This window comes from Emydura macquarii, unplaced genomic scaffold (genome assembly GCF_026122565.2).
Source record: "Emydura macquarii macquarii isolate MOO-44397 ecotype Brisbane River unplaced genomic scaffold, CSIRO-AGI_Emac_v2 contig_2184, whole genome shotgun sequence".
Taxonomy (NCBI): Eukaryota; Metazoa; Chordata; order Testudines; family Chelidae; genus Emydura; species Emydura macquarii.
Window position 1 is genome coordinate 2,890,147 of NW_027132321.1, and position 23,388 is coordinate 2,913,534.

Here is a 23,388-nt window from a genome sequence, read left to right on the forward strand (position 1 = left end):
TCTGAAAAAGCAGGCTGATAGACACTGAAGCAGAATCCTAGCAGAGTAAATTGTTCTTTTTATACCTGTTGGTCACCTTAGAGAATAAAATAAAGATGCAAAGATACAGCAGGTTAGTTCATTGTAAGCATATTTATACTAAAGGTTAAAGACAAAAGCTGGGGTGTGTCTATTTGTTTTAAGTGTTATATGACTTAAATATACACTCTGGACAATCTGAAGGGCTGACACTCTTCTTACTTATGCTTTTGAACTCTGTGGAAGTCAAGGAAGTTACCTTGTTGTAAAATGGGAAGGGAGGGAAATCAAAGGATGGTGATTCATGCTTTAGGTTGTCATTTTTTGTACATTTCATTCATGCTGCAAATTCTGTCTCAGGTGAGTCCTCAGAGGTATGGAATCTCCCCACCGGCCCATTGTGTGGACATTTTTCATTCTCCTGGGTAAGCTTTTCCATCCTAACTGGGCCTCTAAAAGGGTCTTATGGAGGCCTCACTTAAAATCTGCACTTGTTTAGTAGTGGTTTTGTTATGCTTTAGTTAAAGTGGCCAGGATATGTGGGCGGGGGATAAGCCACATTGCTCTTAGCTCCTGTATAACCCTTGTTTCCCCGAGTTGATTGTAAATGCTACCTACATTTCCTGCAGAGATAATGAGTACATTGGGTTAGCCGTGTGGTTCTCTGTGAGAAATGATTGATTTAGTCGTCTATGAGCAGCTAGAACTTGAGTGAGCTTGCCTCTTAGAATTAAGAGATGCCGTTAGGTTATGAACTATTTATTTGCTGTTATTACTTGCATTGCGGTAACACCTGGGAGCCCTAGTCATGGACCAACAACTCCATGGTGCGAGGTGCTGCACAAACACTGAACAAAAAGACAGTCCCTGTCCCAAAGAGTTAGAGATAACAGATGATGCAGAGAGAGCACAAGGAAACAATGAAACTGTATTGATTAGTGTGTCAGGCCGTGGTTTCAGCACACCAGCAGCCTAACCGCTGTCAAGTTTTTTGGCGACATCTCGGCAGAGGAGAGCTTGAAGGAGGGCTTGTTAATAAGGACCGATTATTTAAAATCCACTTCCCTTATGTGCAGCTCAGGAAGAAAATGAGGTTGCTTTTCTCCGTTTGCGCTGAGTGTTTTCCTCTGTCCTTTATACTCAGCTTGGGCTCATTTAGTTCACCCATTCATTCCGCGCCCCCAGAGGATAGCCTCAATTAATCAGGCCAGTTAATGCCACCAGCAATGTGATTTTGTGGCATTGCATAGAACATTATGAAAGGCTTGTTCTTGTGTTGTTTTAGCATTGCCACAGCTCCTGGATGCACAGGGCACCTGTTCCTATGGCGCCTGCTACCCACCTGTGGGAGACCTGCTCGTAGGAAGAATCCATCACTTGCAAGCATCGTCTACATGTGGCTTTCTCAAGCCTGAGACCTACTGCACACCATATGAGGAAGTAGGTTCAGCTCTGGTATCTTTGCATTCACATCCACCGTATCGGGAAGCCAACTATACTCCTGTTTCCCCTCTCATCCCTCCAAGCGATGCTGTGTTCGGTCTACGTTAGGTACTCATATGGTGCCCGAGCACCTCATAATCTTTAATGTATTTATCCTCCCAGGCAGGGAAGTGCTAATATCCCTGTTTTACAGCGGGGGAGCTGAGGCCCAGAGAGACTGTGACTTGGCCACGGTCACACAGGGAGTCTGTGGCAGAACACAGGTCTCCCAAGTCCCAGGCCTTTGCTCCAATCCTGCCTCTTGCTGTTAGCCAGTGGAAAGCTCTAAGCAGCTGAAAGGTGCTGGGAAAGGGGCCTTTCATAACAGGGTGAAGCACAGTGCAGCTGGCACCAAGAGCCCCCGCGAGGTAGATGCTATTTTATTTCATGGGCATGTTAAAAATGGTAGAGAGAGGCCAGTTAAATGGTCCCCAACCATCCAGACGAAAGCTGGGATGATAAACCCAAGACAAAACCCAACCTATCTCTGCTAACCCTAGCTGACAGCACAGAGCGGGACATTTCCCCACTGTAAGACCAAGCTGAGTGAGCCCTTTCAAGCACTGAAGTCTGGTCTCTGTGCGGTTTTAGTACTGGTATTACCATTTCAGTTTGGAGTGTGATGTTTTTGCCGAAATGGTCTGTTCGCACCTAGGGTGGATGCAGTTATCCTGGTAAAAGTTATCCAGCCTTATATGTGCATAGCTTACTCCTCTTCTTGTATGGGAATTAACCGTACCAGTAGAAGCACTTTTACATGGGTATATCTGTGTCCAAAATCGGAGTGTTGTGCGGTATTGGCTATGCGGGTATAGTTACAACGGTACAACCTGTGTGTGTAGACGAGGACTGTACAGAGGATTTGATTCATATAAGGTACGTCTGGGCTTCTGAAACTGTTAGAACCCAAAACCTCAAAGTAGAAATTGTCCTAAGAAGCAACGTTTTCAGGTTGAAACCATTGAGTTTCCTTGGATTTACATAGAACTAAATCTGCTCAGGCTTACTTAGAGGTTGTCCACTCTCTATGCCTGGATTGTCTCGAAGATTTTTCCTCTCCTTAGGCTCAAGTGAAACTCAGCCGTGATGGACCAAAGCCCTTCACTAACCTAGCCTAAGTTTGGGTTTTTAGCAATCTCCCAAACCAAGTGAGTCACTGGGGTTCCAGGTTTCTTTGTGGGGTTAATTTTCTTAGCGTGGCCATTTCCTATATCCTTGTGGTGATTTCTAATCTCAATAACAACCATAAATGGAAGTGCAGATAAGAGCGGGTTTAGTGCAGGAGTGGAAATTGGGGTCTGTGAAAGAAGGTGTGGCTCACAATGGAGGGATGCTTGAGAGGTAGTGATGGCCTTTATTGGGTAATGTTTTCCACAGTAATTTTATAGCTCCAGTGTGTCAGATTTACACTGGCATGAATTCCTGGAAAATGGCAGTAAAGACATGGGCGTTACTTGTGAGCAACCATGTGAATGTGTGCAAAGATCTCCACACTTCTACAGGCATTTGAAATTGGAGACGGGGCCTTTTATCCAACTACCTGCCATAGTTTGGATGTAATAGAACCTGCATCCAAACTCCTCTTGTCCGTAATCTAGCCTAATCTCTAATCTGAACACTTGTATCTGGTGAAGTATCTAAAGCTTTAGACAGATCTTTTTGCTGGGCTGATGTTTTCTGTGTGTAAAGAGAATTGCTTTGCTGCTGTGAATGAAGCAGACTTCTTTACTTAAAAAGCCCTACTCTTTGTCATCTTGACCCGTGGACAGTATAAATAGTGCATTTCTTTCCTGGTTTTGACCTAGGCAGGGTTTATTTTTCCTAATTCCCATTAATACCTGGTGACTGCATCTCGCTGGGTTATTTACCCTAGATGTCATGTTCTCAGCTGTGCTATTGCTGACTGCAGATTGTTTCCACAATATAAGGGTGAAGCCCCAGACAACCTTCTACCCCTCTGCTCTTCTCATGGCATTTGGGGGCCCAGACAGAAGCAGGAAGTATCGAAGATCTTATGTGAGATCTTGCAGGCCCAGAAAGTCCAGAATAGTGTCTAAGCAAAATGGATGGTCATCTGACCAAACTCCATGTGACACATGGAGATGTGTGTCTTGAGACTCATCCTGGGTAGTGGCGCTGAGGGCCAGAGAGCTGGGCAAGGAGTCCCAAAAAGATGTAAAGGGGACATTTTGTCTGGGGAGGAAAGGGGCAGCAGTTAGCTGTGGGCATTTCTGTCCGGACTCTTATCTCTGATGACGACGTTACTGTGGAGCAGACAGCACGCGCTCCCGGTGCAGCACCTCCTGTAACCCAGACCACTGGATTAAAATAAGCAAGGAAGGGTGAGGCCCTGGGGATTCAAGGTTTTGCAAAGATTTCAGATTTAATTTTCATGAGATTTAATCCTCTGGTTTTAATAGATGAGGGAGAGATGTTCAAAAGGACAAATGAGTTAGGTGTCCAGCACTCACTGGCTTTCAGTGAGCGGCACCTCACTACTCTTGTGCCTTTAAAACCTCCCCTTAAATAAACAGCATGTTCTTTTAGCTAAAGAGAAGCCTGTCCTTTCTACTAGGCAGTAAAGATCCTCCAAAAGCCAATCTAAACCAGCCCACGTTGGTGGTCTGTATGTGGTAGACATAATAGGTTTAACCTCTCACTTAAACCAGTATAACAGCATTAATTTCCCTAGGGACGTGGTAAATTTTCCATCGCCGGCAGTTTTTTAAGTCTTTCTGAAAGATATGCTGTAGTTCAAACAGAAGTTACAGGCTTGATGCAGAAATTATTGGGTGAGGATCTTTGGATTGTGCTATACAGGTTAGACGAGATGACCCTTATGGCCTGAAAATCTATGAATCTGTTATTTCCATTTCTGTGTTCCCTCATCCTACCTGACATACAAGAGAGCAGAATCAGGCCAATAATAACAATCTGAAAAACAGAGTTTTCTGCCATCTGTAACTGCAGCGCAAATGGGACCGGCCGAAGGGCCTTACTCTGTGAGGCACTGAGTGGCCTTTGTGCCTGTTGAAATGTAGAGATGGCCAGGACACACCCAGCACCATGCAGAATCAAGTCCTCGGCTTGGGATAGCTGAGATGGAGGTACAGTCGAGAGGACAGTCTCTGCTATCTGCTTTGTGTCTGTGATTCTTCGTTTCCTCAGCATCTGCACATGCTTGATCCTTTTCCTTACTGAAAGGATAGGTTCATTGTCACCTAAAGTAAACTCCTGCTCCTTCTTCCCAATGGTAGTGACCAACGAGTGTTCTGAATTATTCCTCTTTTTCTAGAAGGAATACTCCCCAGGAACTCCTCATTCCCTAATCTTTTCCCTTGCTGAAATGCCTCTTCCGTCAGGGCATCCTAAGCTAAGATGAAGCAGTGAATTCCCTTCCAGTACAAAAGCTTGTTTTATGTATTCCCATTTTTATCCCGTTTTTATTAGATAACTCTGCTACGTGGCTTGTTTTATGCCAAATAGTTGCAGATCGAGAGTTCATTTTGCAACCTCAGCAGAGTCGTGTAATGAGGGGTTACTCTCATTCTGTCTCCCCTGCTGCTCCCTCCCCTTCGCCTGCCTTCTGCCCAGTGTGTACTGTCTGATTTTGGTGCCAGTTTGAATTGTTCCATAGTGCACTCTTTTGCAATTCTGGTGGGTCTCTTGATGCTTGCCTCACTCCAGCCCCCTGGTCTCCTCTCTGCTTCCAGTGCTCCCTCTAACTGTGATTCCTTCTAACCTTTATACTTCATGCCCACTGGCTGCTAGTCAGGGCCTGAAACTCAGACATAGAGCAAAGTCCAGGGGGAATAATTCCTGTCAATGATGCCATTTATAGCAAAGAAGGTTCAACAGTTATTTGAAAAGTGAGAGAGGAGGGAAATCTGACACAAGAAAGAGCTTGCTGGAAAAACAACTAGAGCTTGGGAGAGTGTAGTTGAAGTCAGCAGAGGAAGTAAAAGTGAGAGACAATTAATTTAAAAAAAAAACATTTTCAAGTGAATGTTGGTGCTGGTGAAAGGAAACTGGGTATGATGAAGAAGCTGTTGATGTCAGTGGGAAGAATCCTACTGACTTCCTTGGGATTTGGATTAGGCCCCCATGTCTTTAATCTATCTAAATATCAAGCACAACATTTCAGTGGGGAAAAGGGTGTGTTCTTACCTCATGTTAGCTAACGTGGTGGCAGTTTGTATTTTAACTTGTGTCAGCAGGTTGTGGTAAAAATTAAGGGGGAGCCTAGGATTTGCCTTGACCTGCTAACGTGTTCCAACGACAAGCTGTCTTGTCTTCACTAGGGAAAAAAGGTGTATTCTTACCGTATGTTCTCTAAAAGAAAGTCAAACCCTAATGGAGATAAGAGGTCTCTCTCTAACACCCTCTCTCCACGCAACCCCAGCTCCACCCTTGCCTCTGTGAGTGATGCAGGGAGGGCAGTCACTCTGCCTGCACAGGGCCCGTTCTGATGCAGACACCTGGTGGAAATCCATGGGCGTTTTGCCATAGATTTCAGTAGGGCCAGGATTTCACCCCTCTTGTCTGGAGCCTTCATCCAGCCACTTCCTTAGCACAGCAAGAGGCCTCAGTGAAGATCAGGACCCCATTATGAGAGACAGTCTCTGCCCCAAAGAGTTTGTCTAAATAAACAAGACAAAGCATCGGAGAAAGGAAGTAGTATCCCCATTTGAGAGCTGGGGAATGGAGGCACAGGGAGATTGTGACATGGCTCAGCTCTGTGGTCACATGGTGTGTCTATGGCCCAGGTGGATATTGAACTCAGACCTGTCTGAGTCCCTTTCTGAGTCCAGTGAGTCAGGAGGAATTTTTCCTACACAAATAGCAGTTAGGTACCGAACTCCCAGTGATTTTGAAGGGGAGTTAGGTGCCGCGCCAGTCTCTTTTTTATCTTTGAAAATTTCCCCCTTAATCATGAGATCACCCATTCTTGAGAGTCGGGGGCAGTGGGGGGGCACTAATGCCTTGCAACTTCCTTTGATACGAAAGCGGAGGCAAAATTGGGGGGTCACAGGGTTAGCGAGGCTCCTCTGAGAATCTTTGGAATTTTCCTGTGTGACTACAGAGCATGGGAGGCATAAAAGCATCGCCTGAATGTAGAAATTGCTGCTTGCTGCATGGCAGCTGCTTACTGACGCGCCTCGAGTTCCTTGCACATCATTGCAAAAACCTTTTAAAATGCACACAAAGCCTGCTAAAAACAAATGACGCTTCCACGTTTGTGAGGTGATGCTCAGGGTCTCAGCTTTCCACAGTGAGGCAGCTAATCTGTGAGGATTACAGGTGACCCTGCCATCCTAACTTTCTCAAGAGGTTTATCGTATGAAGGGCCTTGAATATTAAAACATTGTTTGCATACGGTCAAGGACAGTTGCTTCATTATCTTGCTGGGCAGTCAATGCATAACAGCCATGAAGAGTGAGAAGACATCTTTATCATAGTAAGATACGGAGTGATAACGGGACTGTGTAACATGGGCACGTAGGTGAGGAAGTGTGAAGTGATATCTGTGATTAGATACACCTAATCCCCAAAATGCAGGGCTAGGGGACCGTAATACAGGGGAGAATTTTTGAATGACAGATGAGAGCTATAAACTGGCAATCTGGTAAGGTGCTGCTGCACCTCATTTAGCTGTCTGACTTATTCATAGTACCCATCATGTTAGTATATAAGCACTAAAACAATACTGTCCAATAGAAGAATATCAGTAAAAGGGAATATGCCATTGATTCCAGTGGCAGTCATCTTGTTGTTACCATCGGATGACTGCTCCAGTATGCTGGCTACCTCACTTGAGTGTCAGTACAGTTTCTGTATCACAGAAAACCCCAGTTGGCCCAAGACTAAATGGAAAGTGAAAAGAATACTCCTCTGTCTCACCCTGCCAACTCACTTCACAGAGACCACCAAACAGCCATCTCATGGTACTATGATCCCTGGGTAAATTGGAACCGGCAACCTCCTGGGGAACACCTTAGTTTCCATTTCCCAGTCCCCTGAGTCACCAAGAGCTCATTTTGATTTGTGACCCAAATCAGGATTTGAATTCAGGTCTCGTCTGGGGACAGGTTAGTTCTAAGGTATTGCTTTGTAAAGCTCTGGATATGGAAGGTGTCTATATCTATAAATGCTTTCTTATTATTGTGCTTCTGACAGTGAAAGCCTAGCATTGTGTGTGCTTGGTTTGCCAGAAAACACTGATATGGGAATTGTGGTGGCTACATCTTTTCTTATTCTTCCCCTGGTGCACGCTGTGTTTGCTTCAGTCCTACAAAGGATATATCTCAACCTGCAAGGGGTGCGCAGTTTTCCCTGTTCTCTGTTTGTTTACGCTAACCTTAGCGGTGCCAAACTGCAGAAACACTCACCATTACATATGCTTCGAGACAGCACCGCGCACCCCCCCCCTTTATGAACAAATTGCAGCAGAGTACCAAATGTCAGCTTAGCACCCTAACAACATGCTTTTCTGTGTGTGGATAAATAGTAGCGTATGGTTCCTGCAGATTGTTGTCCTCGCGGATTTTAAATCATGTCTTGCTGAGGGCAAGTGATGGCTGAACTGACTCTAAGTGAGCAAAACAGGTGCCCACACGGTTGCTTTTCAGAAAGACTAATAAATGGAGTGTCGCCTCACTAGATCCAGGCACTTCTTGTATCTACGAGATACCTGTCCAGCAGGTGCCCCTGCCAGCTTGTGGGATTTTTTACCTTTGATTCCAGTCATGCATTGTCTACCTGCTGACCTCCAACAGAAAGCAGGAAAGGGGTCAGAAGTTCATTAGCAGGCCTATGGCATTAGTCAAGGATTGTCAACAGGGCAGTGAGGCAGGAGAATCAGAGGCATTTACAGATTATGGTAGAAATGAAAATTTATTGCAATAAGAGATAAGTAAATAATGAGCACGGTGCTAGAGGCCTTGTTGGAGAGGTAGCATGGCCTTGTGGTTAGATCACTAGCCTAGGACCTGGGTTCAGGTCCCTGCTCTACCACAGACTTCCTGTGAGACCTTGGGCAAGTCACTTAGCCTCTCTGTGCCTCAGTTCCCAGCTTTGCCCTACTCCACAGGCGTATTGCTCAGATGCTACAATGATGGGCCCATGTAAATACCTAAAGTAGATAGACCGGGGTCTCTTCTCCCCTCAATACCTGAAACTTATTGGGAAGCATCTGAGTGTTACAAACCTGGATCATGGGGCGAATAAATCCTGCCACTTTCGTGTTTTGCACATGCCTTTTCAATTATATCTAGCTACTTTTATAACCAAAGATGAGAGCATCTAATGTTTATCGTAGTTCGTGTAACTGTCGGAGCTAGTCTCATTCTTACGAATAGTTTTTATTGAAACTTACTACACCATTTTGCCTCACAAGCATCCAATGGCAGAGAGTTCCACAGGTTATTAAGGTTTCATGAACAAATATCTTCTTCTGCCTGTTTTAAATCTGCTTGCTCTTTAAATGTAAATGATGCCCTCTCTTAGTTTTGATACCTGTTTGAAGGGAGAGCTCATGTGTGTTCCTACTTGATTTTTGTTCTTTAATCCACCCCCCTTTCACCCTTGAAGCCATTGGAAGGAATCACTCCGGGGCTAAGGTGTTATTCCCCATGAAGAAGAGTATCAGTCTGGCCTTAGGTGGTTAAAAATGTATGTACAAAATGTCCGCTCCTGCTGCCAAAAAGCTTCACGCTGTCCCCAGATGGCTCCTGGGTGTTTGTCTAAGGTGTTTGCCATGAGAAATGGTTATCATAGACATCCACGGTGCAGCTGTGTGTTAACTGTGAGAAAGCAGGAAGGAAGTCCATGCTAAAATGTATAGAGATGATTAAGCTCTCCGGAAGAATAAATAACCCTTCTCCTTAAATGATTGTGCTCTTGTCCTCCAGTGACATCTGGTTAAACTGTCAAGCTCTAAATATGATAATGACTCAGACTCCAAATGAAACAGGCTCAGAGCAGCATGACACTCTTGTCACAGCAGCAGGAGCCAAGGTCTTACTGGAATATTTTGTAGGGGAAAGGCACAGTGTAATACTTCAGACAGCACTGAGGCAAGGCTGGTTCCATTGGGAACAAGCAAGTGGTACCTTCTACTGAATTATTGTCCGAGCAGTAGAATCAGCTTGTCCACGGACCATGTGGGCACAGGACGCAATAGTGCAAGCCTCCTGTATGTGGTGTTCCAGAAAGTGTGGCTGAAGTGTGACGTTGATGGAGAAAGACTAGGAGTCAGAGGGGAGTTGAGTGTCTATAGCCCATCAATTGTTGGCCTCTGCTCTGACTACCAGCAAAGAAGAAGAGCTCTGTGTAAGATCAAAAGCTTGTCACTCTAACCCACAGAAGTTGGTCCAATACAAGATATTACCTCCCCCACCTTGCCAACAAACAAAGCAATCACAAGCCATCTAATGGACTTCATTTAGGTTACCAGACAGCAATGGTTTCTGGCCAGTACTAGCCTCAGAAGACAAATCAGCTCAACTCAGTAGTCGGTTTGCAATAATAAAACTGTTTTCTCTTGTTCAGGTTACTAGGAAAATTCCTTAAGCAGTGCGAGTGAGTGTTGCTTGGCTTCGGGTGTCAGTACAGACCCCACAGTTTGTCAGTTTGCTGGAAAGCTTACCAAAACCTTGAGAAATATAAGCCTAATTTGTAGCAAGCAGAATGATGGCTTTCGATGGAAATCATGTGGCAGCCGGGTTTTTTGCAAGGGATTGGCCAAAAGCGCAGCCTGGTGTCCAATTGCCTCAAACTTTGGGGTTTGGATAAAATGCAGGGCCCCAGATCTGATCAGCCCTTGGTTTTGATGTCACTTTACCTATTTAGAGGTAGGGCAAAGCTGAAATCCTTTATACATTCCTCTTCCACCATCCTTCTTCAGTCTTTGGGGGCTCAGATAAAATCGAAGCAGGATCTGAATCACGCAGGGTTTTGCCAGATCAGACCCCACCTTCCTTGCCTCGTCTGTGGCTCTGACTTGAAACGATGTGAAATGTAATGATTTGGGCCGAGTTTCACTTTCAGTGTTCAAAATCAAAGTGAAAATTGGGAACCTGGCTGGGATCCCTTGCAAAGAAAAACTGCCTACTTATCACAGAAACACAGGACTGGAAGGGGCCTTGTGAAGTCATCTAGTCCAGTGCCCAGCACTTATGGCAGCACTAAAATTCCCTGACAGGTGTTTGTCTACCCTGCTCTTAAAATCCTTGAATCCTTGGAGCTGGAACATGGGTAGCATATCCATCAGTGTTCCTTCAGTGCTCTCTGTTGGAAAGATGAAGGTGTCTGTGATTTGATGGGGGTGCTTTATGGGCGCAATGAGACTATCCACACCTCCCTGGCCTAACTTGTCCATAACTTTGTTGTTAACGGCGAATTAAAATCCACTGAAGTAATATATTATGTAACCCAGCTTTATTGGAAGCCCTTGTCCTGAGATGACTTCTTCTGGCTATTGTTATTGTTCCTGACAGGCCTATATATTAAAAAAACCAAAGTAAAAAATCCCAGTTTTGCAGCTCCTCTCCAGATAAAGCTCAGACCGGCACTAGCTGTTCCCATAATAGTCCGCCTGCAGGCCCCAAGAGGGGAAGCTGGATTTTGGCAGCCAAACAGCCATGATGATGCCTCTGAAGCTGAGTCAAACACGTGACCCTAAAGTCAAGAGGAATCCTGGGTCTCCATACTATGGCCAGAGGGGCTTGGAGGGGGAGGTTTTCCATTTTTGCTGCGAGACCAGTCATTGAAGTTGACACTGGTTTGTGTGCTAAGGGGTTCCATTTTAGGGGCTGTAAGCCAGTATTACATTGGCAGCTAGGGCTATTTAAAATACTTTTGGTTGGCCTGTCAGCTTAAAATTCTCTAAGTGGTATGATAACCTCTCCCCACCCCCACCCCGCAGCGTGAGGATAAGCAGCAGCTGGTCTACAAGGTCACTGGAGAATGAGACCGAAGTGGAGGTGAGCAAAGATTGCAATGGCTTAGCTTTACCTCTGTATTAGGGGGAAGGTGTTTCTGCTCTCACCTCTATGGACACTCACATAAGGCACAAAAGCATGTAAATACTTACAATCACCCATAACGTGCAAACCAGCTACACACACACAATCTCTGCTAGCCACACAGACGCTCTGTGTCCTCACACAAGTGCACACAATCTATCTTCAGGTATCTAATCTCTTCTCTAATGTCAAGGGCAAATTTTCACAAGGATGGTCTCCTTTGTATGCCCACATTTGTATGCCCACAATTGCAGTTCTGAATCTGAGTACCTAGCTGATGTTAGGTTAGAGGTGCAACATCTCAGGTTCAAACCTACAATTCATTTTGTGACTGCAAAATATGGATGCAAATTGTGCCTGCATCCACAAGCCTGGTTGAAAATATGACCCACAACCTCTCTGTGCCTAAGGTCTCATCTGTGAAATGTGATATTAATACTTGCCTACCTGAAATTCCTTTTGGGGGAAGTTAAATTAATTAATTTTTATAAAGGGCTTTGCATTTCTATAGCATCCTTTAGCCCAGGATCACAAATGATTATTATTGTTAAACAGTCCAGAACCTACTTGTATTACAGTAGCACATAGCAGCCTTAACTGAGATTGGGACCCCATTGTGTTAGAGTGTACACGCATGTACAGGAGACAGTTTCTGCAACAAAGAGCTTGCAACCGGAGGAGATGGAACAGAAAGTTAGGGAGGTGAAGTGACTTGTCCAAGGTCACATAGCAGGTCACTGTCAGAGCTTGGATCAGAATCTTTATCTCCTTCATCCAGCCTAGTTCCCTATCCGCTAGACTACATGGCCTGGGAAAATCCATGCTAAATGAATCTATATCAAAAGCCATAACTCTGCAGTGAAAGAGATGTAGAGAGAAAAAGGTGTTTTTCTGGGTAAACCTCCTTTTAAAGAACCGTTCTATTGTGATATCTAGTAATTCCCTCTGTCCTGGGGAACTTTGAGACACACAGTTTCTGCTTTCAACTCGAAGAGTCAGTAATGGCAAAATGCTCTTCTTGTGCAATGCAAAAGTTACACAATTTGTCCAAAGCCAGCAAAATGTGGTTTCGCTTCCAAAGTTAATTTTAGCTTGCCAAAAAATAATAGTTAAAAAAAAAAAAAGGCAAGTGAGATTTCAACATTCCAGTCTGCTGCTTCATCTGATGATTATTTCAGTCCCTACGTGCAGACGTGTTCAGTACGGCTGGCAGGCACGGGGCACCAGGGAACGCAGCCAAAGTGGCTTCACATTGCTTTTGGCCGATGCAATGCTCCTCTGTGATTGCAGCAGGCAGACCTTTCACATAGTAACAGAGTTATGTTGAGCAAAAACAGGTGGGATTTAAAGAGCTCCAGGTCACTGAAGCACCAAGGGAAGGAGTGGGGGTGGGTTTCGCCAGTAAATTTAAACAGCTTCCAGATGATTCCTGAGCTGAGCTGCAATGGTTTTAGTTTGACCCAGTCATTTCTACTTTGCCTTAATGTGAAGCTGCATTTTAAAAACAATTAAAGCTTGATTGCCAAAACCTGGCATTGTGTTTTAGCTGCTAGAAGTTTCTTGTGCCTAGGTCTGCGTGAAATGGTCTTAACAGAAACGAGTGCATAATTCGTAATGAATAATTTACCTGATGAATTTAGCCTTCCTGTCCCCTCGGACTCTCTGTGATCACATCAGTAATTTTCTCACCTTGAATCTTTACTGGAAATTGTTCACTAATTTTTGCAGATAATCCCTCCTCTGTACCTTCTTGGTGAGAAGTCCATTATGAGTAATCACAATCTGAAATATGAACTTTCATTGGACACATGGCATCTGTTTCTGTTCTCTGACTGAGTGAGCATAACTCTTACTTCCAGGGCACTCGCATGACTATGAATTGTAAGGTTGCTTTATTCTTATTAATCACGTTTCTTGTGGTCGTGCCTGAGAACCAACCAAGACTGTCCTGTACAAACACAGAGTAGTAGACATTCCAACAGCTTTACAATCCACATAGATCAGATAGACCTGGCACGGGAGAAGGAGTATACCATATTGTTTGCTCTACTTGTGTGATGGTGGCAAATGTTGTGTCCAGTTCCATGACTGTTTTTGAGGTGGGTTTGGCTAGCAGGGGCTCAGCTAAATGGAAAGAGAAGTGAAACGAGAGGGGACGCCAGAGGGAAGGAGAGTAAGGAGTATGGGGAAGTGGAGAAGAGGGTCAAGTGTGGTGGGAGCTCAGGGGAAAAGATTGGGAGTGAGATGGAGGGTGAGGGTTGGAGCAAACAGCCAATCAGCATTGGGCAGAGAGTGTCCCGTCAAAACTGTACAAAGTTCTCCTACGATCCTTGCTTTTGGCTGTTTCTGAAGCATCTCCGACTGGCTGGAGTCTCTGGCTGGTTCCTCTGTGCACTTTTCCTCCAAGGTGTGGGGTATGAGGGCAACAGCTGGATCCTAGCTTACCCAGAGTGTGGGGCAGTCTCTCTGGCACAGTTCTTGGGCGAGGAGTGCTGGGGGGCAGAGATGTTCCTGGCTGGGCACCATTTTATTCCCCCTTCCCAAAGCAGCAGTCCCTGCTTTTGTTGCTTCTGCAGCTGCTCTGAATAGATGCATCTTTCTGTGTTTTACAATATTAGTTTAAAATTGGCTGTTTCTACAAATACTCCTGAAAGTGCACTCCTGTGCTAGGAGATCTGCAGAAAGTGAACACAAAGCATGCAAATACAGCTGAAGTGAATCCATTTAAAAATAGGAATGAATAGTCACAGAACCACCTTTTGCAATATGCAACTAGCTCTCTTATCTTAATGGAACCCAGATCCACCTGGAACTCGCTTGCTTTTGGACTTTGTTACAAACTAAAATCAAGCCACTGGCTACATTCAGATCTGCTATAAGTGGCTGCAGCTCCATTAATTTGGAGTTTCATTGTCTCCAGTTGAGTTGTGTCAGGTCTGAATTTGACCTCAGCTTTGTGAAACTTTCAAGCAAATCTGGAGCCAGTACTGAATAAATCTGGGGCTGATTTATGGTTTTCCATTCAAAACCCTGCTAGGTTTCATGTGTTTCCTGACAAGCCCAGGCAACGCATGGCAGATTTGGGCCAGGATTTTCCGTCAAGTTTTGGGCTTTGTTTATACCTAAAACTTAGAGATATGTCAAAATCCCCCTGTGGGATAGGAAGGAAGATCCAGTAGTTAAGACACTAGCCTGGAACTTGCTCTGCCACGGTTTCCATCCCTTAGTCTCTCTGAGCCTAGTTCCCCATCAGTCAAATGGAGATAATAGCATTGACCTACCATGGTGAGGGTCTGTACGATAAGATTCCCGGGTTGCCCGTCGGCCTGCATGTCACTCTAAAGCCTAGAATGTTTATTGAGTCAGTGTGAAGTATTGGACCAGCCAAGAGCTCTCTAATGGAGGAGTCTCGTTTTGCCTGCTCCATATTAGCTGTAACACCTCCTGCCATCCATTATTCTCCCTCTTGTATTCCTTGTTTTAACTGCTTCTCTCTGAGTTAATTTTGTTGACCCCTTTCCCCCCCGTCCATGATGCCTATCCTACATCGGTCCTCACGGCTCTATTAATCTAGGCATTTATACCATGCTTATTATCACAGTATCTGAGCCCTGTTCTGTCAACCATTTTTAACAACCATCTCAGCTGGGATACCCGCCTCCAGCTATGTCACCCCCTCTGTAAAGCATTTCCTGCTATGCAAAACAGGTTCCCCCATCAGCCCTGCGGCTGCCTTGTCACACCTTGTTACCCTATTTCCTGACCCTGCCACTCCCCTCCATCAAAGCGCTAACCCTTGCCACCTCCATTGGCCGTTATTCTATCGTTCTAGGGCGCGGATTTCCATAGACCTAGATCCAAGCCTTTGCATGCTCCACCCACAGGTACCAAAAGACTTTCCAAAAGCGAAGTTAGTTTTGCCTGATGGCTCTACCCTGCAGGTTTGTGTGCCCCCTTGAGTCCCGGTTTCTCCCCATCTCTAGACACCAGCCTGTGATAGATCCTTTGTGCATACCCCACACTGCTGTGCCCCTTCGTCTCAGTTTGCTTCTTGAATTACACTCTCAAATTAAGGGATGAACTTTGGTCGGCTTGACTTTCCACCCAGTAACCTTTCACCCACTAAGCAGTTTGCACTCTGCTCCGCTGACAGGGAGAGGGAGCAGGAGAGGCTGAGCTAAGCTGTGGCGTTTTAGATGTTAGATAAAGGCCTTTCTGTTCACCCAAATAAACCGCCCCGCTGGATTATGTGGAAGAAAAGGCACCCTGACGCTGGGGGCAGCTGGTAGAATTTTTTCGGCAAGCAGTTTCGTAGTCAAAAAACGGGGTTTTGTTGCAAACAAAAGTTTTGCCAAAAAAAAAAAAAAAAAGTTTTTGACTAAAATATTCGGGGTTTTGTCAACCCCCCCAAACTGGTTTTCAGTTCCTGAAAAAGTCCCACATTTTAATGGGGGAGAGGGGGCAGGAAATCCATAGTTTTAAGTTTCCTGATCAGCTTGAGTGATGTATCTTCTTCGCCAACATTGTGGCACCATTTAACCCCCCTCTGTGCAGACACTCCGGCTAGATTTGTGTTTGCATATGCCACACACCATAACTCCTGGGGGTGTTGATTTTCATCCTGAATGTACTGCGTCTTGGGTATAAAACATCGAAATAAATACACCGTACCCTCCCGTATTTCACATCTGTCAGAACAAATTCAAACCATTCCAATCTCAAGGCAAGCCAGCGGCGATCCAATCAGCGGACCACATTCGATGAGGAATCCTGGTCACATGCCACCCAAGGCACATTGCGCATACGCTAAGAAGAACACGACACCGTACAGAATTTGGATTCCGGAGATTGTAAGAGCCAAGGCTCTAGATAGGGTTGGTTGGACGTATTCCTGGAGGTTTCACCCCTTGAATATTTCCTTCCTGGAGACTGCAGCACAATCCTGGAGGGTTGGCAGCTCCAGAGCCTGCAGGACCCAAATTGATCAGCTACATCTGCTCTCCGTGTGCGTCATCTCAGCGTTCCATTCTGCAGCACTGCCCTCCACCACCCAGGTGGGCTGCTTGTTTATGTAACGGGGCAAGCAGAGAGCTGGGATAGTAAGAGCACGATTAGTTCCTGTAGGGGTGACCAGATGTCCTGATTTTCTGGGGTCAGTCCTGATATCCGGGGCTTTTATCTCACATAGGCACCTACCAGGGCTGGTATCAGGGTTCCTAGGCTACTCTCTGTCCCTGCCGCAGATGTGGCTGCGGGAAGGAAGTGGCTGGGACAGCCCAATGCCGTGCAGATGACTGGTTGGTATTTTTGTGTAAGTCAGAGCAGCCTTTAGGGTCAGTGCAGGGGGAACGGTCCTGCACAGAACAGTGCCAAGATCAGGGGAGAGCCAGGTGAGCTTTAACCATTGGCCTCTCCAATGACAAATCCTAGAAAAAAGCTGGAATGCCACGAGGCAGGCTTTGCTAAGTGTAACTAGGGCTATCTTTGGAGCAGGGATTGGGGTGTGAGTGAGTCTCTGTGTCTTGCTGTGTGTGTAGGTATGGTGGCCAGAACTATGGGGCCCCATTCCCTGATTGGGGGGTCTCCAAGCACAACCACAATACTAATGAATAACAGGAATAATGGAGTCCCTTCCTCTCTCCTGACCTCATGTGGGACTCATTTCTGGGTCGAACCCTTGGATGCATTGCTAGAGCAAACCTCCGACACCTTTTGGAGATGGCTGAGAAACGCCAGTCTTTACAGAAGCCATTGTGTCAACATGCTGTACAGTTACTCTGAAAGTCAGGCCCAAGATGGGCTCCCAGTAACAACAAACACCCTCCAAATTAGCAGTTGCTTTTGAAAACTTTGTCCTAAATGTCCAAAAAAAAAACCCCACGGTTGTTTTTTAAGTGTGTGGAAAGCTGCCTTCTTGAATGTGGCCATTTATCTGATGGTCTCATGGTGCAATGCTGGAAAAACCCAATGTTTTCCTATAATGGTTTGGTGGTGCCTGGTAATATGAGCAAAGAGATGGTGCTTACTGACTTATGCTCTCTTAGACTCTGATGAGATAAACCCAGATGTTCTATTACATGTCCTCCTGCCAGTGAGTTTATAGGAATAGCCCAGAGTACTGCAGAATCCAGAGATTTTGCAACCGAATTTAGTTTTAGTTTGCTATGGAGTCTGCAGGGTCTTGCCTATAGTCGGGATATAATATTTGCCTCCCTTTTCCTTTCAGTGGAGGATGAAATGCTGCCGCTGCGACTCCCGAGTGCCTCATTCTCACACCAGTCACCGGGTGGAGAACGTACTTTCCTCTAAAGGACACATGCACTGGTGGCAGTCCCAGAACGGTAGGTCCCGGATTCTCTTCCTGGATGTTAGGATCCATCCCAGGAGCCGCCGCTGCCTTTCACGGACACCTTCTGGGATATAGCTAGCATTGCTTGCTTTATAAATTACAGGTAGCTTATTAGCATAATTACAAGTCTCCATTACAGACGCCTTAAAAGATTTCAGGGAAGAAACCCTGGCACATGGTGTGCTAGGACCATATCTGCAGCTCTCTACACAGCTGGTAGGAAAGAGGGGTTGGGAAGTCAGGTTCAAGTCACTGCTCCGTGCATTGGCTATTGGCTATTCTGGTGTGGGTGAGTCTCTCGGTCTCCCCCCATCCTCTGAAATTCCATCCTGCACCTGAGAAAGCGTCCCAACAAAACGTTAATCCAAACCGATACATTGCTGCAAAAAGGTTCTGTTCTGACAAATTGGCATTTTCCAATTACAGAAACAACTATGTTTAGTCAGACAATTCCTGACCAGCTCTAGTCACAAGAGTGAAGTGCCTCACACACCTTGGGTATAAATAATCCCTGGATCTTTGTGGATTTACACCAGCTGACGGTCTGGCTCCCTGAAGTTCAGCTCTGCTGGTGGCTCTGGATTTGGGTCTGGACCTGAACATTCCCAAAGAGGTGGTCTGAGTCTGGTGCTCCAGTAGGAATCATCACTGTAGTAGTAGAAAGGACCAGCTGTTCCCCAGAAGGGTGTCCGTGTATTTCCAGCAGGCCCCAGTGGGTGCTGAGGATGGAAATGATAGGGAGAGAGTTGTGGATTGAGCAAACAGGTCTTGGTTATGGCAGGCTACAAGCAAAGAGCTCTGGTGAGAAAGGTTTTGTTTTTCTAAATTCCCTGAGGTCTGCAGCCCTGAAAATTGCCCTTTTGTGTCTCCACAGATGTGAACCAGGTCTCCTTGCAGCTGGATCTAGACAAAAAGTTCCAGCTCAGTAGCATCCTGCTGGACTTCAGGGTACATGTGCAACTCGCCTTTTAGTTACTGCATTATAAACTGTGGTGGAAGGGACCCGCTGGCCCTAGCAAGCAGAGAAGGATGTAAACCTACAGCCCCCTACAGGCTCCAGATGAGACAAACAGCCAAACAAATGTCTCCGTGAGGGCACCAGTATACCCTCTGCTCTTTCCACAGCTCGGTTTATTATTGCTTTAAAAAGTGCATTTGGAAACTGAGTGTGAAAGGAGGCACTTGCAGGAAAACAGAAACACGCCCCCCTCCTTCCACTGTAGTTGTATGGCTGGTTCCTCGACTAGCCCATAAAGAAAGGGCTGTTTTCTAGGGCTCTAAGGGGAAGTGACTCCTCGCCCAGCCCGTTATCTAGGGGAAAACCTCAGGGATCTGCAGCCTGTGTATCCCAACTGGTTCCTGACCTGGTCAGCCAACCAGCCAGGAGGAGAGGCCGTGAGCGCAGGGAGATGGGTTGAGTTGGAGCAGGCTTCAGGGGAGGCTCTGGTTCTGGCTAGTGGCAGTGGGTCGAGAGGGAGCCAGCCCACGCTTGGGGAGGCTTTTGTAGAAGGAAGTAGGGCTGTGCGGTGGGGTCAGTTCTGGTGTGGGGCGGGAAGGGGAGATGTATGGAGAGTCAGGACACTGTGTGCAAGAGGGGGTGTGAGGAATTAAAAATGGGCTCCTTGTTCTGTGTGTGTTCAGCCCCGTATTCTGCCATCTGCGTCTTCTTTCCCTCACCTCCAACCTCCCTTCTCCAGGCACCTCTGCCTGCCGGGATGCTGATTGAGCGCTCCATCGACTTTGGCAAGACCTGGAGGATCTATCAGTACCTGGCCTCAGACTGTGCCGCCTCCTTTTCACGGATCCCCCCAGGATCCCCCCAGAGCTGGCAGGACGTGCGCTGTCAGGAGCTGCGGACCCATCAGGGGCATCCTCACCATGGCGGGAAGGTACGATGCATGTGATACTCATTGCCTCAGGCCCGCAGAGAGGGCCATGCTCGCCACCTGCCAGGACCCAGAAGGCCATAAAACAGAGCAGATTGCAACCACCTTCATCCTGAATGTGGAGGAACTTCCCATACAGACTCGTGCTCCCAGCATGTAATGCCCTGTCTTGATCCAAGCAAGAGGCCTTTGGGAGCATTGCATACAGGAAACCGTAGATTCTCTGGGCTGCACCTTCGTATTGAAGATGAATACGGCATGGGCTGACTGTGGAAACCTCTGGTTGCTTATAGCCTGAGGGCTGGAGTTGGCCACCTCTGAATGCCATAGATTCATAGGTCAGAAGGGGCCAACATGATCAGCTCATCAGAGCTTCTGCACAGCACTGGCCATAGAATTGCCCCAGTAATTCCTGCAGTGGAGGGAATTGTTGTTCCCTGTTAAGAGGAACGCACAGAGACATGAACAGGACTGGAGAAGCGAGGGAGGCACACAACGCACATTGCAGGCTGTTGAATGAAGTGCAGCTCTGCAATTAACAAACCAAAGAGCTCTCCTCCACTCTCTAAACCTTCTTCAGACGCTAATAAAACACAGGAAAGTTTTGCCCTATTTACATACTCTGGGTGTCTGTCCAAGTGGTTCAACTCAGAACCTTGGGGCCATCTGGTGTTCCAACACCTCGTTTCCCCATCTTTGCCAATAGCCCCCTCTCCTTCCCAGTAACATTCTCTGTCTGCCTTTGGACTAGACTTTGGTCTGTCATCACCCAGACGCAGAGAGAAGCTAGTGACTGTAGGGAGTGTCCTGTGGGAATTTTCATGCTCCTTCAGACATAAAGGCACCTACTAACTTGTGGGCAGCTGGGCAGTTTGGTGGCATTCTTGTTAATTCCTCAGCAGTGCTAAGCTGCCCTTCTGTGTGGTACTCAAGAACTACTATTTTCCAGAGCAGACATTTCCTTGTTTCAGTGATGGGTAGGTGAAAAGAAAGACCCATGTTTTTTCTTTAACCTTCTGAATTGTTGTTTCTGTGTTCTTCTCCTTAGGTCAAATTCAATCCCATAGACCTGGCATCCAGCATCACCACATCTCGTAGCCAAAGAATCAGTAGTAGGCATATTTCCTCCTCTATAGCTGGGGGGCTGGTGGGTTTCCCAGGGATGCTTACGCTTCTGCCAGCTACGGATTTGCAAAGCAGGAGGTTGTGGGCACTTGAGTCTAGTTCAGCACCACTGGGAGCGGTGGAGGGTTCGGGACCCTGGAGACATGGCGGCCTTTGCGCAGCTGTGTGTGATGTGGTACTTCGTTCGAGGTGCTTTGTTTCTGAAGCCAATTTTAGTGCTAGTGGTAGATGCTCCACCGGCAGCTCTAAACAATAAACCCACACAGCAGGTACAGCCCATGCAGCAGCGGTCTCACTCCCCGCCCCGCACAATGTCCCACAGACATGCAGCAGACTTGCCATGCAGAGAGATTCACAGCCCGTGGGCAGGAATTCTCTGCTCCTTGACCTCTGTCCTGATGCTGCCAGGAAAGGGGCCCAGCTAATGCCAGTTGTGGCACTGGTTATCTGTGCACTGTGCACCTGCCTGCCTCGCTGGCCTGTGACTTCATCGCTACTTCCTCCTCATTAGTCCTCTTCTCCCATACAGACCTGGGAGAATTCACCAACCTGAGAGTTAACTTCACCCAGCTGCCTCGCCTCCCGCACCAGGGCTACAGCTCACCCAGCGCCTTCTACGCTGTGACCGAAATGCAAGTGCAGGGAAGCTGCTTCTGCCATGGGCATGCAGACCGCTGCACTCCCTCCCAGACCCCATCCGGAGACCCCAGGGCTGTGACGAAGGTGAGAGCACAAGGGAAAAGGAGGAGACAAGTGCTTCGCTGCTTCCCTTCTCAGGGCCACCCCTGAGCTCTAGTCCAAGCACCAGGATCCTGTTCTGGTCGTGGCCTCCTATCCCTCATGCTGGTACTGGGGAGCTGGCAGGGGTGCTTCAGGAGCACCATCAGCTCTTAGGAGAGAGGGAGTACTCCACATGGCTTAGCACAGGCCCCAGGTCAATTAAGGGACAGGGTTGATCCGTTTTGTCTAAGCTAGGAGGGTTGGAGGGAATGATACAGGATCCCAGGAGGAGAACAGAGCCCCTTGGCTTGCTCAGGCACTCGTCTTGGCCCAGTTTTGCAAGGGCAGAGCACGTGGTGTGTAGTGTTTGAATGCACAGAGAGGGCGGCTGGACGTGGTTACAAGGTAGTGCTTGCTGATTGCACGGGTTCTTACCCAAGCAGCACATCAGAGCGGTGAAGTGAGGTTGTAACTGCACCTTCCACCACTGGGCCGTAGGAGGCCTTCACTTTCTCTGGCTCCAGGAGACCTAGAAGCTCCTCACTGACTCTGTTTCATACCTGAACGACATTCACCACTGCAGGCTTCTGCCTACTGTTGTACATCCTAGTTCCCTGCCGTTAGACACTTTGTGCAGCTGATGGGAATCCGCGTGAACAGCAGCAGGCCGTTTCTCCAGATATTTCCTAGAAGCAGTTTGTCCCCACTGCTCTAGTCCTCGCAGGCTGACAGGAAGAAGAGGCCGTGTCCCTGTGTCTCCTCGCTCACTGAGTCTAACTGGGAAATGAGCAGTGGGGCCAGAAGAAAGAGTTGCCACTGCCAGAGAGATGAGTGTGTGTGAGTGTGAGGGGAAGAGACCACAGGGATAAGACACGTGAGCTGACAGATGGGCTGCGAATAGGGTGTGAAGTTCTGTCTCTATTCCAGGTTCATGGCCACTGTGTGTGTCAGCACAACACTGCCGGCCCACACTGTGATCGCTGCGCAGCTTTCTACAACAACCAGCCTTGGAGACCGGCAGAGGACCACAACCCAAATGAATGCCAGAGTATGTCTGTCCATTCGTCCAACTGTCCAGCCATTGTTTGCCTCTCTCCCTCTGTTTACCCTCACCAAACCCATCAGACAAGTTGAAGTCTGTATGGTGTAACTCTGGTGCTGTGGCTGGACAATGAATTTAATTCCCTTTGTTTTTTTATTGCTTCCCGTCAACATCTAAAGATCAGTGGCTCTTCCCATTAGACCTGCCCCAGGGTGAATGTCTTTCTCTTCTGTGCTAAGTAGGCTCAGCTTGGAAAAGCATGCCGCGTTCTTGCAGGTAGAACTCGGACACTGAGAACTTTCTGACTCTTCTCAAGAAACCAATCCCATTGCAATAATTAGAGAAGGTCAAAACTCTGACTCCATTTATCTGAACAACTTGGAGGGTTAGAATAATATTGGACCTTGATTCGAGTCATCCCAATGTGGCTTTTGCAAAACCAGTCCCAGAAATGTCTGTTCCAGTTATTTATTTTATATTAGGATTGCTGTAGTGCATAGAGGACCCAATCGGGTTTAGGGCCCTAACATGCTGGGCAACACTCCCCAGACTTGGTCCCTGCCCCAAGGAGCTTACAGTCTAAGCAGCAGCCTTCCTCAAAGGCCTAGCCAGACCGGGCCAGCTTCATAATGCGACTGTGTGGCTAGGTACCGTTGTGAATGCGATGCACAAGGTCGGAGTGCCATCTGGTGCACAGCTGGAAGAACTCCAGCAGCTGGTGGTTTCTGAATGATCTGCGCT

At 47.0% G+C, this 23,388-nt stretch overlaps 1 protein-coding gene across 1 annotated transcript in view; it reads left to right on the top strand.

Annotated features, from left to right (window-relative positions):
* The first annotated feature begins 1,274 nt into the window (after nucleotides 1-1,274).
* Nucleotides 1,275-23,388, top strand: part of LAMB3 (laminin subunit beta 3) — a 40,038-nt gene continuing 17,924 nt past the window's right edge. The window contains 8 exon segments of the mRNA XM_067558824.1: nucleotides 1,275-1,301; nucleotides 1,303-1,458; nucleotides 17,752-17,866; nucleotides 18,749-18,822; nucleotides 19,572-19,763; nucleotides 20,809-20,872; nucleotides 21,415-21,608; nucleotides 22,533-22,653. Of these exon segments, the coding sequence (XP_067414925.1) occupies nucleotides 1,275-1,301; nucleotides 1,303-1,458; nucleotides 17,752-17,866; nucleotides 18,749-18,822; nucleotides 19,572-19,763; nucleotides 20,809-20,872; nucleotides 21,415-21,608; nucleotides 22,533-22,653 (943 nt within the window).